This window comes from Scedosporium apiospermum, assembly GCF_000732125.1.
Source record: "Scedosporium apiospermum strain IHEM 14462 chromosome Unknown SEQ_SAPIO_0100, whole genome shotgun sequence".
Lineage (NCBI taxonomy): Eukaryota > Fungi > Ascomycota > Sordariomycetes > Microascales > Microascaceae > Scedosporium > Scedosporium apiospermum.
Window position 1 is genome coordinate 422,318 of NW_015971801.1, and position 23,836 is coordinate 446,153.

Sequence of the window (23,836 nt, forward strand, 5' to 3'; positions counted from 1 at the left end):
TCAATAGAGAAATAGAGGTTCTCGGGAGGGTCCCCAAGGCAGTTAGTGAGTTTCCTGGCTGCAACCGTGCTGCGGCCCTCTTGGCTTTAGTTGCGTCGCTCGTTACAGTCCCCAAAATGCGATGGCAATACAGTCCAGTGTAAATTTCTATTTTGATCTCACCAAAACGTGTACAAAATAACTGGCTCGGTATCCCCTTTGTCCACAATCATCCGCACCGCATCCAAATGTCATAATATGGGAAAGCCATGTTACTCCAAGATAATGTGTTTACCAGCCGACCTTTGGCCCTGAATCCCATTTTCTATCAGTCATGATATGCGTGTTTGTTTCAATGATCCTGAAAACACAAAAGAAATATATCTTGAAGCGAATGCATAAATGGTCCACGACTTTTTCGTGGCCTTTTCCATAGACAAAAAAAAAAAAAAAAGAAAACTCCTCTTTGCTTCTTCTTCTAATGCAGCTTTTCCTTGAGATGGACGGATGTTAAGAACCCCGAGCAGCACTTGATGCCCATCTCATGTCTACACCAGGGACACCTCACCGCGGCGGACCCTCGCTTTTCGGGCGCTTTGAGCGTATAGGCGGGTATGGTCGGCGTGCTGCTTCTGGTGTCGCCGTGGAGTTTCATTCGCTCGTACACTCGAGTCGGCATGTCGTGGAAATACCGGCAGCTGCAGCACTGCACTAGTACCTTGGACAGGGTCTCCCCAACATGCGCCTCAGAGACGAGGGTCCGTCCTCGAGGCGGATTTGACAAGGGCGAAGCCCCGCTAGGACGAGGGCTACCCTTTGGGGTCGCCGAGCCGCCAACCCTCCTCACATGGTCGAGATAGGACGCTAATGGAGGTGTCTTGGTTTCGCGCGAGACAACGCTAGTCTTCGAGTCCGTGTTCAGAGACACTCCGTCATCGTTGTACACCTTATCGCGCCGATTAGGCCTAATTTGCGGAGATGATGCCCCGCTGCCTCTGGTGAGCGTGTCGGGGTTGGAGATGTTGCTGTCGATGGAACCCGTTTGGTTGTGCAGAACAAGGGGTGGTGGGATCAAAGAGACGTCGAGAAGCTGTCGGCCGCTCTTCATTTTGAAGGGCGCCGTGACGTGGACCCATTCGGCATCAATTTCCACCTTCAGGGGCCACGTATTTGGTTCCGTCTTCGGCTGGCTCGTAACTGGAGCTACAAGTGTCTCGGTACCACCGCTCATTCGAAAGGCCCGCCGCGCGTTCTTTGGACCCGGCGGCGGTGTAGATACGTTTCTAACGCCTCCTAGCGTCGGCCGTGTACCGGATGGCAAACCTGATTTGCCGTCGTCGTCATCGTCGGGGAGAACCTTTTGGCCGTCATCAGCATCGGCAGTACTCACAAGGCCCCTTTCGGACTGGGGGCGTGAGGTGTCTGGAGTTACCGTAGAGAGATATTGAGAGTGTGCCGTGTCATAGGAAGAGATGGATGAGTGATCCGAGGGACGCACCGCGTTGTTCTGGTGTGTGAGTGGCGGACGACCCCTAGTCTCCGCAGTATCCCTAATCTCTGGAACAGTTTCTTTGCGTGACCACGGTGCTGCAGTGTCTGTTGCCTCGGGCGTTGGAATCGCTGGTGGCGTCGTGATAGCCGCAATGTCGGGGAACGGGCTTGTCCGTCCGCTTCCAATAGCCGTGCCAGCAGGCGACACTTGACCGGAGACTAAGCTATTCCTCCTTCCTCGTACTGCGGAGGGCGACCTGATGTGGAAAGCAGCTTTGGCTGCATCCCTGAATTGCCGGATGGCGCTTGCTCTCCGTGGTCGCTCTGCTTGGTGAGGTTTCGCATCTTGATTCGGCTCAGGAGGCGCGGGTTCGGGTTGTTCCGTTCGTTGATTTCGAGGCTTCATTGGTGACAACAGGTTCGTGCGCTTCATGCCGAGGAAGGAACTCCCCCGGCGCCTGTGTTGGGGCCGTTCTGGGTCTGTGGCGGTAGCTGGATGAGCGGGAGCAGAGGATGAAGACGGATTCTGCTTCTCCGGCTTAATGGGGCGCGTTTCTTTATTACCCTCCAACATAGGGTTCTTCAACCGTTTAGGACTAGGAAGAACCACGTCCTTCTCTGATGGCACTGGCGCGCCTTCATTCCGACGAGGTCCACTGTCACTAAGATCAACACTGTTAAGTACGGCGCTAAGAGCGGCTACATCGCTGAGACCTTGGTTCCCGAGACTCTCGCTTGTTTGTGGCCTACTCCGATTGGGCCCTTCGCCAGTCCATGGTCGGGAAGCGGAAGGCAAGCTGTCGAGTGCGGCACGAGAGCCATTCTGCGAGCTGTAAGGATCTCCAAGGCCCTCTCTGCTTGCGGGTGGTTGTAAATCCGCATCCGTACTGACTTCTGGACGGACGATGGGCGACCGGGATGACGACCGGGATCGAGAGATAGGTGCTGGTTTTCTGAGAGCGGTGGGCGGGCCGCGGTGTCGGTGCTGCGGGGGAAATGTGAGAGCCTGAGGATTTGCGATGATGTGGGGAGCCATGCTTGAGATCGACGCTGCACTGCAGGTTGATGAGCGCGAGTGAGATCGCCCCACGCTGGAACCTCCGGGTTGTCTATACATGTAGCGTGCAGGGATATTGTAAGATTCTCCGCCAGGACCCACCTGACGATTCGCCCACTCAGCTTCAGCCTCCCGCTCCTTCTGTAGCTTAATCCCCCCCATGAAGCTTGACGACCGCTCACCACGCGGGGTAGTGCTCCGGCCTCGAGGCAGTTCGAAAGACGCCTTGATTTTGGATGCGATGGAAGAGACCGACGTGATCGAGTTCATAGAGTCGGACCGGCGACGTGACTGCCTCGTTCCAGAGTCGATAATGCTGCTTGGATCTCCGTACGAGTTGGAACGTTGGTGGCTCTGAACGTCATATCCAGGTGCAGTCGATGGGACAGGGACTGAATGGCGAGCGAAAAGCTGAGGTGTCCTCGATGCAGATGGTGGCGGTTTCTGCAGCCTTGGGGTCTTGGCAGCACGCTTCGCCTTTTTATCCTGTTTCCGCTTCTCGCGTGGTGATTGGGTGCTGGGGGAGGCAACGTCGACATCGACCTCACTGCTCTGCGCGGCGTTGGCGAGAGTCATGCCCATCCGGGTCGCTGCGGCAGTACCTAAGGATTCTCGAGCCCTAGCAGAGTAGGATCCATTTTGAAACAGGTCGGATTGGCTACCAGCTCGTACCGTTCCAGGGTCTTCAATTGTGATTCTGCTGTTACTGGCCCAAGTTTGGGTTGGAAGGTTTACCGATGAGTGCTGCGGAGTAGAGTTTAAGGAGGTGCTTTGCCTGTTGGTCCGGCTGGGAGAATCCGTGAGCAAGCCAGGAGCAGGTTTGCGATCTCGAGGTGCAGCTTTTAACCTCTCCACCTAAAATCACAAACAAGTTAGTCTGTGTTTCAGGCCATATAAATCTTGAAGAATTTGGATGAAAATATCAGACCCGCCGTGGATATGGGTATGAGTACGTCGCCATTGGGGGTTTGTATGGTCTGGCGACGGCCATCTCGAGTAACAGTGTGGCGATGATTGTGGATGAGGTGAGGTGAGGTGAGGTGAGGTGAGAGTGACCGATGGGGAGGGGGTTGGCTATTTAGACGCATGAGAGTTGATGATTCTTACCCGGATCTTTTTCTCTAAATCTAACATCCGCTGTACGCTACTCGACCTTGACCGTCGCCGTTTTACCGGCGGTTGCTCTTGGGCGGCCATCATAGTGGGCGGAGCATAAAGACGTCGTTAGGCAGTATGGTGTGGCATGCGGAACGGACTTCCGGGGTAGGTGCAGAACCTGGTGTACTCTCCTCTATTGTCTCTTGTCTTTGACTCTCAGGGATTTTCAACCTAGTTTCGGATAAAACACCGGGAGTGAGATTTTTTCGGGCCAAGCAAAGGCGGCCGAAGCGAGCAGGAAGAATTAGGGTAAAGGAATTGAAAATATGAAGGATGTCGAAGAAGAGTGGCGTGAAAGTCCGGAGGCCCGATTTTCATGCGCGTAATACCGCCTTGGTCGTACAAGAACAGAACACAGGGACGAGGCCCTTAGACGGGACTGGATATATGATGGGCACAGGTCCCCAGATCGAGAACCCTGAATCCCCCGGTTTCCGATCTTGTCCAGCTGAGGAACCGGACGAGAGAGATGCGCTGGGTAGGTCGAGATGCACGCCGGACGACGGATCTAACTTGGGCCAGTTGTCGGGGTTGTTGGACGCCTCAGCAGTGTTACGATATGAACTGGTGCTGGAGTGCTAGAGCTCTTGGGTTTGCTAGGGCGCGAGTCCTCCCTCCATAAAGCAACTTCGAGGGCGAAGATACTAAGGTCAAGCTCGATAAAAGAGAAACAGAAAGCAGGTACAAGAGACAAAAAATCAACTAAAATATACACAAGGGGCGAAGAAAGGTCCGGTTTCAGCGACGTGAGCAAATCGGTGGAGCTAGCCAAGGAAATGTGTGTTGAGATTAGATGGAGAAAATGCGAGACACTGCGCAGGGTCGGAGCGATGGGAGACACGAGAGGGAAGAAGGGTCTTGGTCTTGGTGTGGAGACATCACGGCATCGCAGGATCGAGGGTCCGAAGGTAAATACAAGAATGCAAGAAAGGAAAAGAAAAATCAAATATTAATCCAGCCGCTGGGTGATGTCGAGGGAAGAAAAAAAAAAAGGGCTAGCTGCAAAATGGAAACGAAGGTCGAGAGAAAAGGCAGCGCTGGATATTAAGCAGTTGCAGAACAATTCCAGGCTGGAGAATGTATGACAATGACAAAAGCTGACGAGGCAGAGCGACGCTCTTTTATGAGATTGAGAGCAACGATTGAATGAGCTAGAGAGAGGCGATGGTTAGGCCACAACAGACGCATTAGCGGCTGGCCATGTCCGGTGGGCCTGGCCACTAGAATTAGACCTGGCAGGAGCAACAAGACGATCAACATCAATCCGCCATCATAATTGATCAATGTGGACGCCTGGTCCAAGACTGCTGCACCTAATCCACTCGCCTGCTGTCCGTACTTCGTATGGGCTGGGCGAGGTACGAAGTAAGAGTACGAACAAGGTTTTGTATGGTAGAAGCAGCAAGGGGGCGGAAATACGTGGTGACACACGAGATGGTCGTACTCATACATTTGACGATCCATGTGCATGTACACTCCCCTAGCTGGCTCACGAGGAAGCAGTTCTCCAGCCAAGTGGTGTACCATGCTGGAGAAAAGGGAGGAGCGGCAGAAAATAGTGGTGACATCACCAAGCCAAGACGGCGGCGGAGACCGAAAGTTTCAATCAACGAAGTGGAAGGAGGGATGAGAAGCTGGAACGGGTTTTGAGACTAGGTCAGATCCGGGTAAATATCAGCTTGCATTGATCTGACATCTCAACCTCAAATCTGGTGCGGGCCCGGTACCGATGTGGTTACGTAGTACATAGTACGGAGCATGACCCATTTCTTCTCTTATTTGTCCACAGAATCAACCACGTCCAGAGAGTCGAGTGTCTGATGGAGTGGAAGAAATGTTCGAAAAACCAATTGAACAGGGGTGATGACAGCATCGTGAGAACCATGGGAAAATCAGTTGGTCGGGCGGATTAGAACGAAGGAGAAGAAAAGCTGGACCGAGCCAGGCATCAGCCACATGCCAATTTACACCAGACTGGCCAGATGCGCCGCGCCTGCCCGTGAAGCTGTCAAGTTGCATAGCTTCGTACCAGTAGTCAGTGTCAACGGTCGCAGCTTCCTCGGCGATTTCTCAACTGAAGCAAGCAAGAGGCAAGAGACCCTCATTACACGACGAAGTACCACTCGAACGACGAAGTTGGAAACTGCACCAGCAATACTTGCATTAATGTATCGATACGACTGACTGACGATAGCTGCTGCCCGCGTCGGACTGGGTCATTGACGGTATAATACGAGAAAATTTCCAAGCCACGACCGTCCTTCCTTCCTTTTTTCTTCCTGGTGGGGCTACTTGCCCCGCCAGGAACCGCCAAGCATTAAGTCTCCTCCATGCCCATGTCCATTTCCAGGAAACACCCAGTTCAACGATCCCCTTTTCATTGCATCATTGTAACAGATATCCTCCAGATTCTCAAGAAGGAAATTCGATGGAAGGAGCAAAGAAGCGGAAGGGAGTGCACGGTTAATTGAAAAAGAGAGAGATAAGCACTTCGTACCGAGGATCGATGAGATATCGCATCCGTCGTTGATGGCAGATACATCCATGTCATCTTGAGATCCCGCAACCGCCCTCACTGCGACCTCATCTGATACAATACCCCGGTCTCACTCAGTGGACAGAAGGCAACATATGGGGGAGACGGTCACATCTTGATCAATGAAGATGCCTGATACTTGGGGTTTGGTGGGTGTGAGTGTACATGTGCGGACAGGACAATTGGAACCGCAGGGCCTCTAGCAGCACGCAAAACATCGTAGGTTGCACCAGAGGAAGGAGAGGAAGCAAGACCGTGGTTGATGACTGGACAGCTTCTCTGCGAAGTTGGTCCCACACACCCTGTAGCTTGGGGTGTCCGCAACATCCCAGAGAAATTTTGAAGGAGAAAGTGACATCAGTTCCGACTCCATGTGAAGCTTCCTCGGGCATAGATACTCGGAATAAGTGTTAAGTTCAACGTTACCTCGTACTTCGTGGAGGCTTTGATCAGTGGGGAGCGTCTCCAACGGAAGGCCGACCCGGGGTCTCATCAATGTAAGGAAGCTTCGAAGAAGAATGGAACAAAAAGAAAATATTAAACGAACTACGAAGTAGTTGATAATAAACGGCAAGGGTCTGACGTGGACTTCAAAAAGTCCCTTATTTCTGCATCGAACACAGAGATGTCATTTGGAGATATTACTTTTTCCCTCCTTATTCCTGTGCTTCACCTTTGTACTTCGTCTCTCACTCCTCACGGCCAGAATATCCCCAAACATTCCCAAATCGTCGGTCGGTACTTGCACCACAGCAGATTCTTAGCGAATGATGCAACACCAACCCACCCACATGTACGTGAACCTGCTCTCATTTCTGGATCCCATCTACATGATACTGCCCTCATTAATTTTGCCCTGTCCATCCCCATCCATCTTTATTTTTATTTATTTTTTTTCCTTCTTTTATTCTGCGAAAATTATAGACTTTCTGCTATATAGCTAAGAATGTCATTCTCAATCCATGTAAAATCTCTTATTTTTCACAATTTTCTCACCGTTCGCGGGCCGTGCCAAACAGTTTCAAGAGAGATCCTTCTGTGGAAATGGTCAGATCGAGCAGCCGTTCTCAAAACAGTAGAATGAAATAACTGGCAGAGAGACCCCAAAATATACACCTCAGTGCAACCCTTCGCCGGAGCTTGCCAATCCGCCCCGCTTGTCTGCAGCCTCCAACATGCGCCTAGCTGAATCGTAAGGGCAATACGAACTGCAAGGTCCGATTAATTCGAGTTAGCACGACTCGCCACATCACCGGATTTTCCGAATGGCTGCAAATGGCATCGTCTCGCCGAGCCCAGGGTTTCATCGTCTCATGGGATATCCCTGGGATCCGCGTCCGCGCCGCTTCTTGCGTGCTTTGAACCGCAGACGCCATGAATACCTCATAACCCTGCCAATAGCCCAATATCACCTAACCTCCAGGGTTGTGGTCGAGGACAGCTGAAAACACCTCAATGCCCAGCCTGGGTCCTAGGTCGACACGCACACATCTAATGCAGGTGCTCCGGGCCCGTATCAACGGAATCCCTGTGTATTGGCTAAAAATCGCCCAGCGAAGCTCGTGGATGAGACCAGACAGACGACACACGTCGAGGGGCTGATCTTTCACACCGTGTTGTGCATGAAGCTGTGTCGGACTGCCTGGCGCTAGGAGACGCACCAGACCACGTTGCGACCGAGGGTCCGAGACGCATTCATTTTGCCCCCTTCAAAGTTGTTGAAGATTCGGCGAGCATCGTTCAAGGAGTGTCACTTCGGTTGAACACACCCGGGCAGAAAGCGAAGCAGGTCTTGGCGCATGCGAAGCCTCTATTTATCAATAGAGCCTTTCAATCATGTCAATGTTCTTTCTTTTTTTGTTACCGAGCGGCAATTTAGCAGCCACCGCTCTCCCGTGTCTGACCCCCGGCCGCCCGACTCCATGATCTCATCTGACACTTCATCTAGGCTTTCTTTTATTCTTCTCCCAGAGTAGCGGAAATAACGGAGAGCGGCAAGCACACATCGCTTACGAAGATAAATCACCGCATGCGGGGGGCTCACAGGAAAAAAACAAGAAGGAAAACCACCAGATGATCAAAGCAAATGCCCAACAATTAGCGTCGATGTCCCTGCTTAGACACGTCGTTCGAGGCCCAGGTAACACGGGCGGTCATCTCGGTCGAAATTGCACCTTGTTGGAGAAGCCGACTCATGCATCCAATCCCGGGGATATATTCAACTACCGCTCTAGATCCTTCCTTGCGCTACCCACCGCCCCTCCCTTTCATTGCCCTTTACCCACCGAAATTTGCTGCTCGGTTTTAGCCAGAAGGTGATTATGCCCCGTCTCCGCTCCAATCTACAGCTGTGCATTTCCTGGATCTACATGGAAACCGAACGTTCGCTTCCCTGGCAGACAGAGTCCGAACCGGTTGGACGGCTAGTGGGCTAGGCCCCCACACCTCCCTCTTCTCCCCTCGCCTTTGCCAATTCGCTTCACGACGAGATCGTGGGGAAATGGGAGGTTGCCGGTGGAGACGTCGTATAAGTGCCCCCTCACACTTCTTCCTCCATCCCGTCCTGTCTGCAGCACAAAAAGACCTCGTTAGATGAGGTGCGAACGGGAACAATAACAGGCACAATGTCGGTATAAGTTCCGATGGGACGAGGCAAAAGTTTGCGTCGGAGAGGCGGTGATCTTGTATCGCGCAAAGTTTCTGCTCTGGCTTGGCGCGGAGATGATCCTTTTTCCCTCTCCACTTTGGCAAGTGCCCAAGGGGCAATGCGAAGGGGATCAAGCATCTGACATCTCATATGCCGCACTCTATGCCCTCGTCATCTGAAGAAAGTAAGCGAGATCTGAGTCGACGTGAGACACTGAATGATGTAAGACATCTTCCGGCACTGGTACTTTGATCTTGGGTGTTATATCTAGCTATCTTATAGCACTTAAGCAGCGGATTGGGTAGATGCTAGAGGACGACTCCGGACCGGACAATATCCGGTCCCGCGGTAACCCCCAACTGAACTGGTGCCGTGAACCCGGTTTAGACCCCACTAATCTCCAGTTCAGAGAGACCCCTCTCCCTGGTCCCTCGCGCACCCACTCTTTCGTCCGGCCGAGAGCCGGTTCGCGCGTCAGCTACGGCGGCACGTTAACGAGACCTACATGTCGGTTTATGTGGGTGAGGTTCTAAACGAGAGTGTGTCGGCGTGAAGGGGGAGGATAAAATGATACGAAGAAAGAGGCCAACATTAACTACGAAGTTACCGCAGCCGAAAATAGGTATGCGGGACGGGGGCCAAGATCAATCGTGAATACGAACTCCTTTTTGATTTTTCGTTTCTATTGCGGTAAATTCTAAGATACCCCCTTTCTATAATGCCGGTTTCCCTAGATGTGTATTATATGCGAAAAATGATTTCCAGTGGCCGAGGTATGCACCGTGGATGAGCTAAGAATAGAGATGCGGGAGATGAGGGTGGAAGGGCTGTTCCCGGTTTTGCGGAGGAGGTTGAGTAAGGAGGATGTGAGGCTAGAACAACCTCTAGGGAAGTTGAGCATTAGACGTAGATTCGGAAGAGGAAGAGGAAGGGAAGGGTATCCAAGTGACAGAAGAACAGCATGAAAGAAAGAAAAAAAAAATAAACGAATAAACGCGAGAGATAGCAGGCAGAGGAGAAAGGATGACAAGAAACAAGGAAAGACAGAGACGAAAAAAGCAAACGCTCCCATAAATAGATACCGTCTACAAATCAATCTTATAATTCTTCCTCAACGTCTCACCATACTTGAGAATAAGGAAAGGCACAGGGAAAAGCGCCAGCGAAATGAAGCCCAACAAGCTATTGCCCCAGCCGATACCAAGCTTGTCGTACATCTCCAGGCCGCAGAGGGGCAGGACGGCGCCGGCGATGGAGCGAACGACGGTATTCGCCGCGAGGGCCGAGGCAGCGTAGGTAGTGTACGCGTCGACGAGGTACAGTTGGAGGGAGAGCATCATGATGAGGATGCCGATGCCGATGATGACGTGGCTGAGGATGGGGACGATCCAGTGGACTTTCTCGGGAAACTCGGCGGTCCAGCCGTAGAGGAAGAAGCCGACGGGCAGGAGGACGGCGCCTACACGGAGGGGCTCAAGACGATATTCGGGCTTCATGCCCTCGGAGGGGACGCCCGTCCGTTCCGCTTCGGCGTCAGCCGCGGCGGCGCGTTTCTTAAGATTCCGGTCCGATGTGATGGAGAAGTAAACGACGCCGATCATGGAACCCACGCCAAGACCGAGGAAGACAAGACCGACGTTGGAAGGGCTGAAGCCGTAGGATTTCTGGAACACCTGGGTGATGGAGGTGAACATGAGGTAGAGGAAGCCGTAGACGACGCCGAGGTAGATGCCGAAGATGATGGAGATGGGGTCGAACATGAGGAGTTTGCACGGGCGGACGATGCTGCGGGCGAAGAAGTCACGCGGGGAGAGTCCGACGTCGAGTTTCGAGCGGAGGAGCGGGTTTCCCGTTTCTTTTCGTAGGCGGGCGGCTTTGCGCTCGAGGAGGACGGGGGCGTAGGTCTCGCGCATGAAGATGAACATGCCGATGGCCAGCACGCCGATGGCAATAGCCAGGACCCAAAAGATCCACCTCCAGCCCTCCGCATCAGCGAGGAAACCTCCCGCGACAGGACCAATAATGGGACCCAGAAGCGGGCCAATACTGAAGATGGCCATCGCAGCGCCACGCTTCTCCTGGGCAATCATGTCGGTAATGGTTCCCGCGCCGTTGGTCAAAGGACAAGCGCCGAAGACGCCGCTGAAGAAACGGAAGGCGATGAGGCTGCTGAGAGAGGGTGCCACGGCGCAGGCGATGATGAAGACGCCGAAGAGGATCAGGCTGCCGAAGTAGACCCAGAGACGGCCGTAGATCTCGGAGAGGGGCGCGAAGATGAGGGGGCCGGCGGCGAAGCCGAGGACGTAGACGGATACGACGAAGGCGGCGAGGAGGGAGCTGCGGGAGTGGAATTCTTGCATGATTTCGGGGACGCCGGGGGCGAACATGGCTATTTTCATGGTCAGTTCTTCTTCTCCTATTTCCTCCTCTTTCCGCCAGAAAGCGCAGTTTTGTTCTAGGGCTGAAGACTTACACGAAGCCAAAGGAGTAATAAACGTAAACCCGCTCACAAACCCACACGTAACAACCTTCCTCCATGAAGGCCAATTAAACGGATTCTCGGGATCATTCGGACCATCCCACCAAACGATATTCTCGTCGGAAATCTCCCCATCCTCGGCCCCAGACCCTTTCTCTTCATCTCCAGCAGCGGCGGGGGTAGGATGGCTCTTGACGGACCGGAGGGCGAGAGATGCTCTCCTCTGGTTCGAGATGGACTTGCGCCTCTGCTTCTCGCCGCGCTCGTCTAGCACGTAGCCAATGTTGGAGGGGATGTCGGCGTCGTGGCCCTCTGCGGCGGCGAGTTCGGTCTTTTCGGCGAGTGTGGGTTCGTTGGAAGAGGCGGTGGAGGAAGAGGTTGAAGGAGGGTTGGTAGAGGCGCCTTCGCCGGCGTGGGCGTGGGGCGCTGCAGCTGGCGCCATTTCGTCCTTCTCTCTTTCACCTTTTTTTTTTTTTTTTTTTTTTTTTTTTTTTTTCTTTCCTTGTCCGTGTGCTTAGGTGGCTGTTTCCTGTATCTAAATGTTAGTCTCTTGGGGCGAGCAGGAAGGGTTCATGAGAATCGATTTGGCGTGAAAAGCGATACAATTCAACGGCGCGGATCCCAAGCTTCGACAGCCCCAGAACATGTGGATAGAAATCTTCCCCGTCCATGTCTTTTCCAACCCATTGGCATTCCATGAAACAAGCAGAAAGAGTTCCATCACATGAATTGCCGTTTCCTTCGCAGCATCCCAGCCCATCTTTACACGAAAGATGGGAAATATGGGCGCCAACGTATCGTATCGCCTCCCGCTATACCCGAACTCATATGGCATATAATGAACAACATACCAGGCTGGGATCCCGTTTCAATATTCCAGGGATTTGATCGCTCTTGGGAAAAAGAATTCAGACGAATAAGGTGTAATCCGTGTCTTCGGTACCCGGTAAGATGGTTTAGGTCAAGAGGTGCGCCGGGTATATAAGAAATTCTTGTGTGTCCGGAAATAAGTTGGCGCAATATTTAATTTCTACAAATACTAAAGAGAAGAATGAGGCGTTATCACCCGGTTAGCTGATACAGATCGTCGTCCGGAGGAGCAGATATAAATAAAAAGTGGCTCGGTGGGCGGGTTCCAACTACAGCCCGAAGAAAGAAAATGAGAATCCACAAAATCAGGGAAAAAAGCGACAACCGCCGGAAACGAACCAGGGAGGGGAGGGAAGATATAGCATCGGGCCTGTATCATCGTCTGAACAGGGGTTCTGGGGTCGATGGGGACTATCGGCCGAATGAGCAGGGGGTGGAAGGCAACGGGGAGCGGGAGGAGGTCGCCTGTTTGGATTTTGGTGCGAGTGGAAACATCCCCGCCTTCACGAAGGGGCGGAAAGACTAGCATCTTCTTTTCGAAAAAGGTTATAATAACCTAAATCCGACTGTCTCTTGGTACGCCGGGCTCGGAAAAAGCGTGCCGAGGTCGGGTTGGGGTTGGGGGGGATTCAGGATGGCGGATTTTACTTGCATAACTCTCGCACCCATCCCATTGAGGACGGATCTGCGCTGGTAAATGGGAATCTGGACCTGGACGGCGGGATTCGGTGGAATGATGCCAAAATCCGGCCATGAAAAACGGGGGAGAGGGAGACGCATCGGGAATGAGGAGCGCAGGCATGGCACCTCATCTCCATGCCTCCTTCCTGCTTCTATTAGTGGCGATTGTGTCACTTTCTGTTGCAGTTTCCACCCACTTTTCCGGCTCGCTCCCACCTTCCCACCTTCCCCGTGCATGCGCCTGTGTCTGTGGGTACGAGGGAGAGCACGAGTAATACAAGTTAAATGTACCTCAATACTTCACAATACTTTGTACATCGAATGTATCCTCAAATCTGCCGAATTCATCATTTTCCGCTTCCACTCCCACCCATGCATGAGCATGCAAATAGCGGTTGGCCAGGCCATGGCTCTCAGGTAACCTTGCTAACCACTCAACACGAAAAGGGTAGAAGGAGCGGGAAATGACATCCGCACGAGTCGGAGCTTTTACCATTTCCTTGGCCTCCTGAGTCGGGTCTCTCTTCCTCGATCTCCTTCTGGCTAGTTTTACTTGGCACTTCTTTATGAGATCCCCAGAATTCATGCTGTGCAATGGTGACGTTTACTAGACAAAACGACAAGTCTCCAGGGCAAGTCGCCAGGAGGTAGTTGCCACTTGTAACTTGTCAGATGCTCAACTCCTCCACATAAAATTGACGGCATGACTCGATCGATGCAGACGACACAGCTACAGGGGAGTCAAAAAGATTATCAGCCTGATATAATGAGATGTTCGCTTCTCATTGCTTCGTAAGCTGCAATGAAATGTGGAATGAGTCGCAGAGTTTTCGGGGTTGTGGACGTTGTCATACGAACAGATCAAGGTTCTTTTGTGGATTGTGGAATGATCTAGGCTGCGGCTGTCAACCAGGACCACAAAGTATTATCACCCCACGGCCTGGTGGTCAGTGACCTGATAGACCTGACAGACCTGATAGTGGGGCTTCCCCCTGATTTAATGTTCTAGCGCAAAGCCAGAACAGACCAGACACCAAAGTCAACAAGAGCATGGTCGTGCTCAGCTTAACGATATTGGCCAGGTCAGGCCAGGGTCTACCCAGTATCAAGAACCAGCGGGATGGTAATACTGTGCGAAGCGAAGGGGCAGATACTGAAGGATGCCGAGATCTGGTGGCCAGGGCAGGATAAAGGTTCAGCCAGAACCTCAATATCTGGTATTTAAGGCGCAATGCCACAAAACGCGATGTAGTACTTCGTAATAGATCAAGCAATCTCCATCCTTCGCCCCTCATCTTTACTCTTCTCGATTTGAGCTTGAATTATTCGTAGGTTGAAATTAAGATGGCAGCGGTAATTTAGTGGAGTTAAGTGGGTGGGCCAGTATCAAAGCCCCCCCACTAATTCCCATCAAGGTGCTGACCTCCACTGAGGCCGCCCCCGCCAATTTCTCCAAATCAAAACATCAATCTCCAACACCGTGACACAAACGGAACGGAGATTTAGCGTCCACATTGACCGCCCCATTCAAAATTGGCCACAATCTACAAAAACATTAATAATTTGATCCACATCGGACTGGGCGAAGACTCCGCCGCCGATTAACAAAAACTCAACTCCGTCCGTTTCTGGTTTCAACTCCTGCGGATTCCGGGGACGGATCAAGAGTGTGTCTCCTCCTCCTTTCACCTTGGGCATTCTCTGTTCTACAACAGAACCACACAACATATCCAATCTTCAGTTTTTCTACATTGATGTGGCTTCCATTCACCCCCTTATTTCCATTCTCAACCCCTATTCTTCCTCCGACGTCACTCGTAAACTGGTTCCCTCATCGCCACGACACAAGCCCTTTCCAATGTCATGGCATCTCTGTTGTTTTCCCCCTGTCCGGACAGATAAGGACACAGCTCCACTGCCCGGTGTGTCGCGAACTCCACTCTGCTAGTACAGAGTAGTTTCCGGCGTTTGTGGATGTCAACAACGAAGTGTGAGTGGTACGAAGGATGGAGTGGAGAGTGCGAAGTCGAGACCTTAGTTCTCCTACAGTTAAGCTTAATCAGATTACAAAATACGGATGAAAATTGGACCTCGGGTTTGTTGTGGGAAGATGAATATCCCCAGTTATCTATCTCAGCCTGCCTCTGTATCTATGTTTAAGCGCAGATCCAGATTCAAAGAAGCTTTTTTCGAAAACAGATCCCATCTTCGGCTTCGGAGTTAACAAACAAATCTTAGCTCCAGAGACCAGAGGCCAGAGACGGAGGCTAATAATATCCAGCACGATGCCAATTTTGATACACCCCTTGTCCTTGGCAGGGCCGCCCACTCCGTCGGATTTCGGATTTCGTCCCCGGTCATTTCATGGCTGCGATGCGACCCATGCCAATGGAAGTGGAAGCGTGGAAGGGAAGAAGACTCGTTTCCCCAACTTGGAAAACGAAGGAGGCGATCGAAGGGGAATACGCGTATTTGACGATGCAACCCAACCCAGCCTGCCGCTGCTTGGCTCCCAAGGCTTGGGCTCGACCATGTGGGACTCCCGAGACCGAGACCATGTCTGGTCGTTGTGATCTGCGTTTGCCACGAGTTCGATGTTACATCGATATGCGGATCTTCTCCTTGTCGTGAGTTGCACACTTCTAGCCCTGTAGAGCTACGCATAGGTGTCTTGGGGATATTCTTAGCTTTCGGCCTCCGAAGGTACTTGTACGAGGCAATAACTCAGAGGGAGAGGGGGGAGAGAATGAGAAGGCAGACAAGTCGAGTTGTCGTGCAAGTCCGTCCCGCAAAATGCTTAATACCAAACAACCTTCACAGATCAAGCCATCATCAGATTCCACTCTCAACAACCCCATGCTCAGCCACGTTACGAACAATGACCTGTAACAACAGGCCAGGAAGAGAAGCCCAGCTCGAACCTTGTCAACTTACCTTCATGCCTCAGCTCGTCATACGACACACAACACCCTCCTCCCCGAAGAAGTAGCATGTCACATTTCGTGTTCACAATCTTCATTCGAGACTGGAACACTTACACATGCACGACCTACATAGAAAAAAAGGGACAGAAGAACAAGGGACAAGCACATTACCATCAGTCCGATCTAAACTACACACGAATACTCCGTAGGTCGTAGGGCCAACATGGAAACACACTCCGTCACAAGGCTCTGGCTCCCCAAACCACGCGAGTCAGACCATCGGGCATTACTTCGTACATCTATCCCCCAAAGGCTTTGTTTTCGTTCACCGGACTGTGCCGGCCTAGAATATTGGTTATTAGACTAAGTTTGTATTATCGCGCACCCGTTATTAGAGAAACATAATGTAACACAACGCGCAACCTCCCAAGCACCGAGACGAGAGTTGAAGCATGGACGTCCAACATCCAACCCAAATTACCGATCCTCCCCTTCTCTCCTAATCCACAAGCCGCGCAAACCTCCCCCTCCTAGCAACCAACTCCTCATACCTCCCCTCCTCAACAACAAACCCCCCTTCCAAAACAACAACCCGATCCACGACCTTCATCATCTCCCTACAATGCGTAACAACCACAACCCCCATCCTCCCACTCCTCACCCCTTCCAACCCCCCAATAGCCCCCCTCACCGCCTCCGCACTCTCCGCATCCAACGCACTCGTCGGCTCATCCAAGATCAGCAACCTCGGCCGTCTAACCAACGCCCGCGCGATACAGACGCGCTGCGCTTGACCCCCCGACAACGTCTGTCCGCCGTCGCCCACGATCGTCGCGTACCCGTCCGGCAGGCTGGAGATGAATGTGTGGATTCCCGCCGTGCGCGCCGCTTCTTCAATGTTGACGGGAGAGCGGAGCGGGTGGTTCTCGGGTATGTTGTAGGCTATGTTTTCGGTTAGGGTGGTAGGAAAGAGGAAGGGTGTTTGGGGGACGTAGGTTGTCATGGAGCGGAGGTGCTCGATGTCGACTTGGGAAGAAGGGATGCCTCCGAAGAAGAGAGTGGGAGATGAGCCGTCGGGGAGAGTCGCACTGCTGTCGTTGATGCGGGTTGCGGGGGATTTCGAGGGCTCGTAGAGGCCGAGGAGCAGGGACAGAAGAGTGCTCTTGCCGCACCCCGAGGGTCCGACAATTGCCGTGGTTGTCCCCGCATCGATCCGGAGTTCCAGGTTCCTAAGCACCTGCTGACTCGGTCGCGAAGGGTACGCAAACGACAAACCTCTAAACAATATCGGAAACGGCGTGAACACCTTCTTCGTCCCCGTACTTTCATAGGACGAACTTAACGGCAAGTTCGCATAGTTGAGCATCTGAATAGCTGTCGCCCGTGCCGCGGAAATCTGTGGCATCGACGAAAGAATCACCGACGCCATGCCGAGGGATAGCAGGAGCAAGTTAATAACCTGCACCACGTCCTGTAGGGGGATCTCTTTCGCGCCCGCGAGAAGGTACGCGCCGTAATAGAAGACGAGAGCTGTCACGTAGAGGTTTATCGACTGCTGTAATCCGTAGCAGAAGCCCGTGTATGCGGCCCTCTTGAGGCCGAGCTCCGAGAGTTTCGCCGTTGCCTCTTCGTGCTTCTTGGAAAAGTAGGCTTCGAGGGTCAGCGCTCGCACCACTCGAATGTTAATGAAAGCCTCCCGAGCCACGTTGCTGGCCACCTCAGCCCCGTCGTTGCATCTGGCTTCCCACTTGCTGCCCATGTGCGACAGAAAGTTCAGCGTCCCGATGTATACCGGCAGCGTAGAGAGAGCCACGAGCGTAAGTTTCCACGACACGACGAGGGACCATGTAATCGATGCCGTGACCATCCCCGCCACCAAGAGAATGCTAGGCAAGAACCGCCCAACAATATTTCGCATCTCCTCAGCATTCCGATCCAAACACTCGCTAATCTTCCCGGGGCTATTCTCAGACGTATCGAACCACGTCTTCGGCTGTCGCAGTATACGCGAAAGGGCCTCCATGCGTAGAGCATTAATCCAGCATTGGCCCGTATACTCCATCAGGAACCTCGTGACAAAGTCCATGAGCCCCGCCGCGACGCCGATCCCAAGCGTCGCAAGCGCCCAGGGCTTGCCGACTTCCATACGGTTCTCGGGCGCCCAGAACGCGTTGAGGAGCTGCGCGAGGCAGTATGCGAAGGCTGGGTTGGCGCCACAAGTGATGATGCATGTTGTTAGACCTGTGAGGAAGGCGAGACGTTGGGAGTTGGTGAGGTTGGGCCAGACGGTGAGGATGATTGTCGATAAGGGCGAGTTGATGTCGTATTCGCCCTTTTTCTTTTCTTCATCTTTCGGGCCATTTTTCGATTTCTTTTTGCCCTTTTCTCCTGGAGGGCTGCTTTGTGTGTCGCTCTGCCATGACCTGATGCCGGACGATGATTTGCGGCGAGAGTCTTGGATCGAACGGCCCATGATCTCGAGAAGCTCAATGGAGGCGCGAGGTGTGTCGTGTTCGGGAGGAACAGTCCTCTTCTTCGAGTGGAGGCTGTCTTCGCTATCCAACGCTCCACCTTTCTTAAACATGGTGCTTTCAGTTCGTGGTCCTTTGGCTAGCGTTCGCGGGTGCCTACGATGGTCCCTAAAATCGTCGCTTTGCGGCATAGACTCGGTCCTAACACTGTTCGAGTAGCCTAGGTTCCCGACAAGAACTGGGTCTCTAGGTAGACCTTGGCGAGAATGTCTGAAGTCACGTTCAATGGACTCTAGGAGACGAATAGAGAGCCGGTTCTTAGCAAACTTGGGCTTTTCTGGCTGTGATGCAGGGACTTCGCTGTGAGGCGATTCTAGAGTCGATGCCTCCTTGGGGGACGAGTCTTCGCTTGTATCGGCATCATCCCTAGCAGCGGCGACCAGCGAAGCGAAAAGGCCATCCTCGTTCTCCAGGAGCTGGCTCCTGTGTCCTTCTTCCACGACTTCACCCTTGTCCATCACGTAGGTGTAATCCCCTTCCTCGATCTGAGAAACATCATGTGTGATGACAATAGTAGTCTTCCCCCTCCTCCACTCCCTCAACGCCTCCATCACAAGCGTACGACTCAACCGATCCAGACCGCTCGTGACCTCGTCCAAGACCAACACCGGTGTATTCCTTAACCTCGCCCTCGCGAGCGCAAGTCTCTGCCTCTGGCCACCGGACAAACTATGTCCACCGGGTCCAACCATGGTATCCCAGCCCTGCGGTAACGACGTTAGGGTCGACTGAAGCAGCACCGCCTCACACGCAGCTTTGACTTGTTCTCTCGATACGGAGTCCGGGTCTTCAAGGTCTCCGAGTGCGATGTTTTGGAAAAAGGTGTCGTTAAACAAGACGCTTGATTGCTGCACCAACGTCACGTTCTTTCGGAGCCATTCGAGGTTGAGTGTCTTTAGCGGTCGGCCGTCGACGTGGATCTCGCCGCTGTCCGGGTCGTAGAATCGGAGGATGAGGTTGCCGATGGTGCTTTTGCCTGAGCCGCTGCGGCCGACGAGGAATGTGAGGTGCCCGGCTGGGAAGACGAAATTCGATGGAGCGAGGACCTGTTTTGTCGGATTCGACGGGTAGGCGAAGCTTACCTGGAATTTTCATCGACAGCGGTTTAGAAAAGGGAATAAAAGCCGAGCTAATAGTTGAGTAGAAAGCACTCACATTCTCAAGTGTGACGTGCCCTACGCAGCTGGAGGGCCACGAGATGAAATGTCCTTCCTTATCACTCCCCATAACCTCATCATTCCTCGTAAGTTCCCTCAACTCCAACCCAGCAGCCATCCCCTTCGACAACACCAACCACTGCGGCATAAGGGACTCGAACCCCTCAAAAGCCAACAACGTCGCATAAAAAGTAGTAAGAATACTTCCCGGACTCGCCCCCGAATCGACCAACGCAGCACCATACCAGAACCCGGCAAAGAATAGCGAAATGGTTAAGAACTGCCCATAGCCGATTTGGAGGGTATTGCACCTCGCCTGGATGAGATACTGAGCGGCGGCTCTTTGTATGGCCTTGAGGTAATGCCAGGTCTCTGTGTCGAAGGCGTTGAAGATCTTGACGAGGTCGATGGCGGTGATGGAGGCGGAGGCGAGCTTGGATGCTTCTGCTAGGTGCTGCTTTTGGGCTTGGATGGCGGGCGCGAGAGGAGAGACGACAAACTGCAGGATGATGAATGAGATGGGGACGGTGGTAAGGAGGACGAAGGTTAGGCGGAAGGAGAAATAGAAGGCTACGGTGATGGAAGCTATAGCTGTGAGCAAGTCGGACATGAGGAGGCCGAAGACTTGTGAGGTTGCTAGTTGGAGCTCGCGAGTTTGTCTGGTTTGTCACCAAGTCAGTCTCTACTCCTATGGCTTTCTATGTTACCGTCGGATAACAACGGGGGAGAAAGGGACGATATACGATTCGATTCGAGTTAGTAGACTCCATATCCCGTCGGCCTGCGAGTCGTACCACGCCATGTCCTTCACCAAGAGACTCTTGAAAATCTCCTTCCTCGCAGTCCTCGCTTGCCGTTCTCCAAACTGAATCCAAGCACCCATGTTGGAGCCATTAGCTATCCAAGTTCCGACCCCCATGCCTACCAATACCACGGCCCACTTCACCACCACCTTTAGGAACTCCCTGCCTTCCACGGAACCCGAGCCGAATTCGGAAATGGCATCGAAGATGAAGCCGTAAACGATGGGCAGGAAGGCCTTGAGACCACTGGTGGCTAAACAGGTGAGGAGGCTGAAGGAGAGGGTTGCTGAGTCGTGCTGGGTAGTGAAGGCGAAGAGGTGTTTCCATGATGGCTTCGGCGGAGGGAATTTCTTCCTGGGCGGCTGGTTCCTCCTTCTGAATTGCTGCTTCTTCTTCTTTCTCCGGAATAACTTCTTCAAAACATTCATCTTGGCGGCAGCGCTAGCCGAGTAGTCCGTTTAGGTTTGGGATGGGGCATTGGGGGTGAAATGAGATCAAAGATGGATGAAGAGAGGTTTACCATGAGAATGGGACAAGATGAAAGCGCCTGGTATGAGAAGGAAGTTGGTAAGTCGTCAAAGGAATGGCTCATGACCTGCATGCCATGGCTGTGCACTGGTATGCATGCATTACGACTCGGGAGAACTTTTGAAGGGAGAGTGTAACCGTCTCCCTTGCTTCGAGGCTTTCTTCACATTGGTCGGTAGGACAAGAACAAAGAGAACAAAGATTGATACATCATTTAGTTACATCATATAGTGAATCTAAAAATAACAAAATAATAAATATTTAGATTTTATTCTAAGATCAGAAAATATATATATCCTTAGTAGACTATGTAGACTAAATCTATCGGTAAATCTCTTGCAGGTTCATACTGTCGATGTCTGGCAATATTGAACTGGTCTCCGATAAATGTGGGTCCTGATCCGGAACTTGGCCGGTGCTGTCGGACCTGGAATCGGAGGTGCGGGGAAGAACGTCCATTGTAAGTCTGAGCCTCGCTTTTTCCTCCCTTGGTGTTTTTAGTCGTCGAAAGACACAAGTCAACAGTGCAGACTAAGCTCTATAAATACTGGCTGCATTTCAATACTAGAAAATGCTCGCTTTCACAGGGCGGTTGAGATCAGCGACCCCTCAATGTGTCGCAGGGCGATGGTGGTGCCGAGGGAAGGAAAACTAGATGAGAACTTTGATTTGCCCCTTGGCTGCTGGAGAGACGGAATTTCCATGACGGGGAAAAAAATACACCGTGCCAGTTTTCTATAGTGACTTTCAAATCGTGAAACGGCCCAAAACAGCGACTCTCGCCGATGTGGTCGGTACACTGCTTTTAGGCTTGAAGAAATACGAGCTAGGATGCTAGAAATAGTACATTGTAGATCGGGGGTGGCGCCTCGCACAAGATGATCCGAAACTCGACTCGATTTGGTCCATCTCATCGAAGGCCGTAAGCGAGCCTTAACACTCCAAAGCTTGCACTCGATTCGAACAAGGGGGATTATTCCCACCTAGCCAGGGATATATTGGCTTTCCATATCTAAAATCCATTTCTGAACCTCGGCGCAAGCCGCACATGCCGCGTAAAACCGGCACTTCCGTCCATCGTCGTTTTTTTTATGTCCCGTCTCTATTATGGTATCATGGCATCGTTTTCAATTAGCGTCCGTGAAGGCTATTCTTTCCTCCCGAGCTTCATTTCGAGCTCTCCTTCTGAGCCTGCTCCCATATCCAGTCATTCAAGCCGTGGCGATTCCTCGCAATCTCAATAGCATAGAACTGCATCCTGGGGACTGTTCAAACATCAGTACTGCTCCAACCAAGAAAGACAAATGAAAGAGGAGAAAAAAAGAAGGTGTAGTGAAACAGCGCCGCATACCAAAAATAGTCTCCTCACGGCCATACTCAAACTTGGGGTTCGACCTCAACATCGTTCCAAAGTTGAACTCTCCAACCTTCTTGTCATACTTCATCATAAAGTTCCGCCACCTCTCCTTGCCCTCCTTGCTCTTCATCTTATCCTCATCAATCGTCTCGGCAGGATCGAACTCGGGGAACGCCTCCTTGAGGTGCTCGTAGATCTCGTCGTCCCAGCGCGTCAGGCGGAGCGCCGAGCCCTTGACTCGTTCGAGGATCGACCAGTAGGTCTGCATGTGCTGGACGGCTGCGAAAAAGGGTTAGCACCGAGGTCCGACACGAAGATAGTGTTGCGAAACGAACCCTTGACGGCGAATTGCCTCTCGATCTGGATACGAAGTTAGCTGCTGCACTGCGCCTCAGGTAAGGGGTCGATCATGCATACATCCTCGAGGTTATCGGCATTCTCAGCGTCAAAGTTTCTTGGTACGGGGGCCGACATGGTTATCGTTTGCAAGAAAAAAGGACCTAAAAAATCCAATAATTCGGCGGTCTGGGGAACCAAGGGAGGCAAGCAGATGGTCGTGCAGCTAAATATTGAGGTGATAAATAATATTTCTTGCTTCGACTGGACCTTCGGGAAGCTGCCAGAAAAAAAGAGACCAAAAAGATACCCCGCCCCCACAATCTGTTATCTTATCGCCACAAGGGTGGCAACAGGTCACGTGGTGATAATGAACGACATCACGACGACGACGCTTCGTGGGTGCTTCGCTCACCTTGTCACGACCCTCGATACGATTTTTCTCTAACAATTTGAATATAGGATTGTCTTGATAATTTGAGAAGCTATTTTGCTCTTATACAGGCTATATAGTCATCTCATTCGAGAATTGTATTCTAGTTTCGCTGTTGTAGTCCGTGGCTGGGACCCAGCCAAGGCAAGCTCAAAGACCCTCGGACGCTACTCAGTAGAACGGCTCTAGTTTTGACCAGCCAAATTTGTAAACGATGTTAACTGATTTTTTTCTATTCTTATAACCCCTTCTTCTCGGAAGTTTGGCCATTCATTGTACTGTTGTTTGCCTAATACTCACCCTTCCTAGGTAGGTCGTTTTGGGCGTCGGTGTCGTGTGTAAGTTGAGCCCGACACTTTCGATCTCCACCGATTAATATCCATATTTCGGGTATATAATCGGAATCAAGGATGAGATGTGTTCAGATGTGGGAATTCCTGAACTGGCGGAAACTTTGAGGAGACATCACCTATTCCGGTCGCACCTGCCTTTGGCATTGCCCCTCGGCCATGGTCAGTGGCTGGAGCTTGGGCTGTTTCCAGTCGATATGAGACCTTGGAGTCCAATATCACAGATGTGGCATCTCTCCACAGGTGGATCAAAGGAATAGGAAATACTTAAATGGTAATCCTGGAAGAAGTCCAACCCTGTCACAGGATCTGACTCAGACAAAGGATCCGTCACCTGCCTTTGCCATTTTCGCATCAATGAGTTCTTTGAATCTTGGGCAACAAGTCAGGTCGTATCCGCGGCATACAAAAGAGCGTGACTCGCCTTGTTTCCTTACCTACCAAAACAACTTACTCCCTCGACCCATCACAGTCCCACCGCACAATGGACGCTAAAATCAGTAGCTCAGAATATCTACC

General features: G+C 52.1%; 2 protein-coding genes and 2 pseudogenes across 2 annotated transcripts; all 4 read right to left on the bottom strand.

Annotated features, from left to right (window-relative positions):
• Positions 1-457: 457 nt before the first annotated feature.
• Positions 458-3,727, bottom strand: SAPIO_CDS6172 (uncharacterized protein; the record flags this gene model as incomplete). Its single annotated transcript, XM_016788347.1, has 2 exons — positions 458-3,382; positions 3,635-3,727. 2 exons carry the CDS (start codon positions 3,725-3,727, stop codon positions 458-460), a joined length of 3,018 nt encoding a protein of 1,005 aa, XP_016642104.1.
• Positions 3,728-9,953: 6,226 nt separating this feature from the next.
• SAPIO_CDS6173 lies at positions 9,954-11,789 on the bottom strand (annotated as a pseudogene; the record flags this gene model as incomplete).
• A 4,532-nt stretch (positions 11,790-16,321) lies between these two features.
• On the bottom strand, positions 16,322-20,741 carry SAPIO_CDS6174 (annotated as a pseudogene; the record flags this gene model as incomplete).
• A 1,267-nt stretch (positions 20,742-22,008) lies between these two features.
• Positions 22,009-22,672, bottom strand: SAPIO_CDS6175 (uncharacterized protein; the record flags this gene model as incomplete). The annotated part of the gene is made up of 4 exons (XM_016788348.1): positions 22,009-22,106; positions 22,193-22,477; positions 22,534-22,558; positions 22,616-22,672. The coding sequence occupies 4 exons, from the start codon at positions 22,670-22,672 to the stop codon at positions 22,009-22,011; spliced, it is 465 nt and encodes a 154-aa protein (XP_016642105.1).
• Positions 22,673-23,836: the final 1,164 nt, after the last annotated feature.